We start from the raw sequence: 5,853 nt of genomic DNA on the forward strand, positions 1-5,853 counted from the left end.
TGACTATATCTTCGTCAATTTGCGGAAGACAGGAAAAGATGAAGGCAAGAATAGTCGAAGAACCATTAGAAGGAGACTACGAGCTGGAGTTCACTGGGTTTTTGGATGGAGATAATAGGAATACAAACTTTGAGGGATTGAACGAGACGAGTGGCTCGTCAATAACTATCGAATCAAATCAACATAAAATGAAAATGATATTTGTTACGGCCTGATTATATTGTAAACTTCGTAATAATTGTGAAGTTTTCAAAAGTGAAAAATGGAAAATTTTTTTTTGCAGTTTGTTAAGTGCACTAAGATGCACTAATTTGGAAAAATAACACGATTCATACGCATCTGTGTTTTTCGCGGTATGTCGGTTTCGACCTCTACCTCTAATATTACCAAAAAATCAAATACAGATGGCGCATCAAATGCCCCCAATTTGACGTTTCAACGTTTTAAATGCCTGCAAGTGCATCTGTTGCGCGAATTCAGTTCGTAACCGTTTGTTTAGTTTTCCATGCATGATTATTTGTATGGCAGGGGTGGCAATCGTTGGATTTCAACTTAAAATGATTCCAGAATTACAGGAAATTCTGCAGCTGATACAGGAGAAACTGTATCGTGGTTATATGTGTTCGAAACAAAGTGGAATCGACTGGCTTAATGTGAGTAACGAGACGAAGTATTTGCCTATTTTTGAGTTACCATTGCCCAACTGTAATTTCAGACGGTTTGTGGAGATTTCTTCAAACTTTTTCGGGTCTTGCACAAATTTATAGTATTTGAAGCGTGCAACAATGTTGGTGTTATGAAAATTACATTTCTCTGTTTGTCACAAATAGTGGTATGCATTCGGTGTTTGGAGCAGACGTTGATGGTTGAATGCGAAAAACAATGTGTTTTATCGGTAAAGTATTTCAAATAGTTCAACTTAAATTTCATTTCGACATAAAATCAATCATGCTTCTAGTCAACTCGGCAATGTTTTCTGGACAGGATAGTTTGGTGTATGGCGAAGCTGAAAGCTTTGTCAGAGGATTCAGATTCTGTAGAGCGTGAAAACACAATGGAATCAAATTTTGTTAACTTTCTCGATTTGGCACTCAGTTTGGTCGAACCTCTTACGGTTGCTTTTGAAAGTAAGCACGAAATCAATCAAGCACAGCAAGATGCTGAAGCTATGATGGAAACGGCAAAGATAAGATCGGTTGTAGAAGCCCTTGTTGCACAAACGCTCTCCTTCGGTAATGTTTTAAATGCGAAGGAACGAACTCAGCTAATGGGCGCCAGTCAAAAAGTGCTGAAGGAATGCATTTCATTGGAAAAGGAATCGGCGCTGGTAGAGGGAGAGGATAAACCAAACGCCCAGAGTCGTCTTCTGAAAGCAAGTGCTTTAGAAAGCGCTATTTTTCAGCTAGAAGCACAAGTTAATGACTGTCTGCTGCGGCTGGTGTACGATACGTTTGCTGAGTTAAATCAGAATTTGATTGGAGACATGAGAAGTTTGGTGAAGAATGAAGCACCAGAAGAAGATATCAGTTCTGCTACTGATAAGTTTGATTCACTTGTGGATAAGATGATGCAAATAGGATTATTCGCAATATCTTACGCTGATAATTATAAGGGTAACTAACGATTAACCGGCCCAATGAAGGTACATGAAATTGTATTGTTTATTGCAGTTGCTTCAACGATTAGAAGCTGTTTAGCGTCGATAGAGGCTTTGGACTCTTATCTTGTTCCCTCCATTTTTGTACCCTGTAATCACCATTCCAAGCTGCTGGAAGAACACTGGTCTGCCGAACTTTCCATGCTTCGGTACCACGTTCAAAGGATAATAGACAGTAATGCTTTCGCGTTGGCTCTAGTGGAGATATTGGACTGTGGCATAGACTCGCTCCTGTGCAGTTTCAATGTGACGGAAGCGTTGACACTGATTCGGCAAGCGGAGGTTTTCAGGGAGCATTTGGAATTTAATTTTTCAGATTTGAAGTTGGCCGAGGAACCGCTGAAAATTCACTTCGAAGACTTCAAAACGATGGTACTTGAATGTAGGGCTATTGTAAAGTGTTTCAAGGAAGATCCAACGATTGATACAGATCGTATTCTTAAGAGATTTCGGATAATGTTGATAAAACTGAAAAAAATTCAACAAACAATCAGTGTTGGTAAATCGAAAGATGCATCAACAGCTCATACAAGCGAAGTACAGCTGCTCATTCCGGATTTGGCTAGAACCGACGAGGAAAAAGCTGTGGAGCAGAGCGTTAAAGATTTCTTTTCTAGCACCATTCCGCGACCCTCAATGACTAGCATTTTGTACCGCAGCCGACGTGGGCAGGGTCGTTCCCGGCAAGGTTCTATTGCTTCACTCGGAGAGTTAAAGAGTTTTTCAGATGTAACGGCTCAATTGCGTCAGCGCGCGGAAACAACTCCGGAAAAAAGCGTTGCAGGTGTGGCGGCAGGAGCATGTTCTAGCAGGAAACGAAGAAATAGCCTGCGGGTGGCAATCTTCAAGCGGAAGCACAACAAACAGACGGCGGAGTTTTTTGACAGTTTTCGAAGTGAAATCGACTTTCAGATTACGGGTTTGTGCTGTTAGCGAGAACTTTTCCCAAACAGAAGTTGATTTTTTTCTTATTGTAGAAATTTTGGACCAACTTAATGATCTTTCAACCACATTTTCCCAAAACGAACATGTGGAGCCTGATACTCCGACTAGCAATGTCACTGAGGAGAAACCAGTTACCAAAAAGTCTATCACCAAAGAGGAGATAGCAATTTTGGACGATAATAGAATTTGTATTAATATAACTACCGATATTTGAAACTGTTTCAGGTAATTTGTCTGAAATTTAAACTGTGTACTATATTATAAGATGTACGAGTAGGGCTAACCAGAAGACAAAAAAAAATAATATAAAGGTATAGTTATAAGCCGATTATAAAGAATCCAGTGATTCTCGAGGTTTTTACAAAAGAGGTTTTTAAAAAAAGCACAATATAATTCAATATAATTATAAAACATTGTTATCAAATGTCATAAGAAATCTCCTTCAGAATATTTTACATTTCTTTGTTGAAAGCAATGGATAGCGGAAATCAGATAGAAGCCCTTGATACGGACTTAAGCAATATTGTTTGGATGTGTAAGGGAATTTGTAGATGGAAAAATAATTCCATGTGCGTAAAAATGCGTATCCTTGCAGTTGTAATGTGTGTTTTAATGATACACATCTCTCCGTAGATTCCTTCATTGCAACGGTTGAGTAAACACCCATTATGCACAATGGAACGCACGCGATGCAAAGCGCGCGTAACTGCACACACGGTATCCCTAGCGACGTTTTCAGCGTTTGATCGATGGTATTACAATTATTTTGTTTTCCGTTCGCTATTCTGTATTTACGAACTATTCGAAGACAAAGAGACACAAAACAGAGAAGTTCGTTCTGCGTACCGCAATGTTGAAGTTGAAGAAAAAGCTTAAAAATAAGCTAAAATTGTCCAAAATCGAGTGTCAACCGGATGACTTCAGCGTCCTTTCGCATGGTTTTGTTCCGACTGCGATGCCGGCTTCGAAGGTGATTGCTTTTGAACGGTCCAGCAGCGACAGTAGTGACGCTGACAACAGTAGCGGCAACGCTAACTTTCCGGAAGCGCCCCCTGGCAGCCCGGATGAAGCCATCGGTTCCAGCCAACACAGTGATCAGCATTCATCGCCCCTAAGTTATAACTGTTGCTACAGCTATAATTTTAACATAAATTACAACTTTTCACCTCCTCCTCATGGTTGCAATGTAACTGGGGCTAGGCTATCGCCACCAAAATGGTGCGACGAAGAAATATGTGAAGAACTGTGTCACTTCGATAGCAACAGCAATTTGGTGTCGGAGAGTTCGATTGAAGCGAACCGAAAAAGTCGAACAAGCAGGAAGGTACGACCGGTGTCAACAGAAAAGAGTAAAAGAAGCACCTCCAGCATGTCGTCCAAAGTTGTCCCAGTGAATCCTAGACTATTGAAGGCTGGAATGAACGCTCCCAGATGCCTTTCGACGAGCGATTTGTCCACCTACAAAGGTAGTATGTTTAGTGAAAGCAGCCAGGACTATCAGAACATTTGCTCTCGCCTCAACTCGGTGAAAGTGACTGAAATATTAGACAGAAATGGGGCAGACCTGACGGATCACGATAGAAGAATTTTACATTGTATGGTTTTGAAGCGCATCAAAGAGATTGAACGATTGGAAGAATCGGTACTGGCGAAACAATGTTGGGAGCAGGAGAAACTGTGTCGAAAAACGCTTCTCGATGAACAGGAACGTAATTATAAAAAAGCAATTCGTCAAAAAAGGAATATAGAACAAATTGAAATTCGTAACCGAAAACAGCGACTGGAGCGACTCGAACAGCAGCAGATCGAGAAAATCCAGAATGAGATAACCGAAAAGGATATCCGCTCGAGCAGTCTGCTGAAGACGCTGGAAATTCAAAAAGGTATTAAGGAGTGCGAGAAGAAAAGCCGCGAATTGAAGCGAATGGAGGAGGCTACCATCAATCAGGAGGAGAAAACACTGGACAAAGACATCTGGCGGCAGTCGCTGGTCGATCATCTGGAGGAACGCGTCCAGCGGGCGGACGAACTGCGTCAGCAGGTTCTCGAGGTGTACCGGCGCCGGTTGAAGATCGATAATCAACTGGAACGGAAAATGCATTCGCACAATCTCAAGCAAACGCTGGAGCAAGAGCGCTACAGGCTGATGCAGCTGAAGGAACGCATTGTGGTGCGGGAAAGTCGCTTTCAGCGATTCAAGGACAGCAGGAAACGCATTTTTGACCAGCTGAAGAGTCGAGCCAAAACGACTGCAGCCCTGAGGGACATGGTTAAGCATTCGATCAGTCCCAATACGTGCCCGAAGACGATCGCCGGAAGCCAACGGGTGTTCAGCGTGGTGCAGGTTAAGTGAGCGGGAAACGATGCCCGACTGGTTTTGTTGTAAGATGTAATGTGTAGTGTGGCGTTTGATAATTGTCGAATTTTCCTTAACAAAATATATGTATACTAGAAAGAGTGGTAATTATTTTATAAACCGAAAGTTGTCTTTTTGTAATTTGCATTGACTGCAATTTTCAATTTTAGCTATAAATTTAGGCAAAATATTTAAGAATATTGGCTACTGGACTAGAGATGAGATCAGTTCAGTAGTTGATTCTCATAATGAAAGATTGAAAGACTATAGATTATAGAAACTTAATTAATTCTATGAGTAAAAATACAAAACTTTTGTTACTATTTGTTACTTTCTGAAAATTGGAAAGTAAGAATTATTTATCTCACTGAAAATAACAACAAAAAATTATTAATGTCAGTTTCAAAATCAGTTTCAGGGTGGCGACTACTGGGAACGACACGAAAACGAAAGTACCAATCAATGCCAAATGAGTTGAAAATATGCAAAAATTAATCGATCATTTTTTAATTGACTGAAACTATGCACTCGTGCTTGACTCAGCAAGCTAAGTATTTGTTCCAGGCAGAAGAATTTTCCTGGAAAGTAATTCTCTAGAAGAACGTATTCATTTTAGCATAGGCTTTATTTAACGCTATCCCCGCGGAGTGACACGGTTTTCCTCGATAACAACAATATCGCACGCTTAGCCTTGAGGCTAATAGCGGTCTCGATCAACTAGATTATAGTTGAGAGAATCCGTTATCGATATTTTTGGCACATTTTGCATGGGTAGGATAAGTACAACGATACACCGTGCCCCAGGGCTGAGTCGAGAAAATTTCCAGCTCGAAAAGTTCCTGGACTCGATCGGGAATCGAACCCGATATCACAACCGTGTGGGAGAGCTAGCCGA

The 5,853-nt window shown here is 41.0% G+C and overlaps 2 protein-coding genes across 2 annotated transcripts; both read left to right on the plus strand.

Moving 5' to 3' along the window:
- Positions 1-475: 475 nt before the first annotated feature.
- On the plus strand, positions 476-2,966 carry LOC129723244 (serendipity locus protein alpha-like). Its single transcript, XM_055677337.1, has 5 exons — positions 476-653; positions 716-895; positions 959-1,613; positions 1,671-2,576; positions 2,635-2,966. The coding sequence occupies exons 1-5, from the start codon at positions 510-512 to the stop codon at positions 2,814-2,816; spliced, it is 2,067 nt and encodes a 688-aa protein (XP_055533312.1). The 5' UTR covers positions 476-509; the 3' UTR covers positions 2,817-2,966.
- A 486-nt stretch (positions 2,967-3,452) lies between these two features.
- LOC129724316 (uncharacterized) lies at positions 3,453-4,996 on the plus strand. Its single transcript, XM_055679074.1, has one exon. The coding sequence runs from the start codon at positions 3,453-3,455 to the stop codon at positions 4,953-4,955; it is 1,503 nt and encodes a 500-aa protein (XP_055535049.1). The 3' UTR covers positions 4,956-4,996.
- The last annotated feature ends 857 nt before the right edge of the window (positions 4,997-5,853 follow it).

The sequence above is a fragment of the Wyeomyia smithii genome, chromosome 2, assembly GCF_029784165.1.
Source record: "Wyeomyia smithii strain HCP4-BCI-WySm-NY-G18 chromosome 2, ASM2978416v1, whole genome shotgun sequence".
Classification (NCBI taxonomy): Eukaryota; Metazoa; Arthropoda; class Insecta; order Diptera; family Culicidae; genus Wyeomyia; species Wyeomyia smithii.

Bases quoted from the DNA above. Each gene is read 5' to 3' on its own strand.
- LOC129724316 (XM_055679074.1), top strand. From the start codon at position 3,453: ATGTTGAAGTTGAAGAAAAAGCTTAAAAATAAGCTAAAATTGTCCAAA.
- LOC129723244 (XM_055677337.1), top strand. From the start codon at position 510: ATGATTATTTGTATGGCAGGGGTGGCAATCGTTGGATTTCAACTTAAA. The intron at 896-958 runs GTAAAGTATTTC...TCATGCTTCTAG, and splicing joins AAAAACAATGTGTTTTATCG to TCAACTCGGCAATGTTTTCT. The intron at 2,577-2,634 runs GTTTGTGCTGTT...TTCTTATTGTAG, and splicing joins AATCGACTTTCAGATTACGG to AAATTTTGGACCAACTTAAT.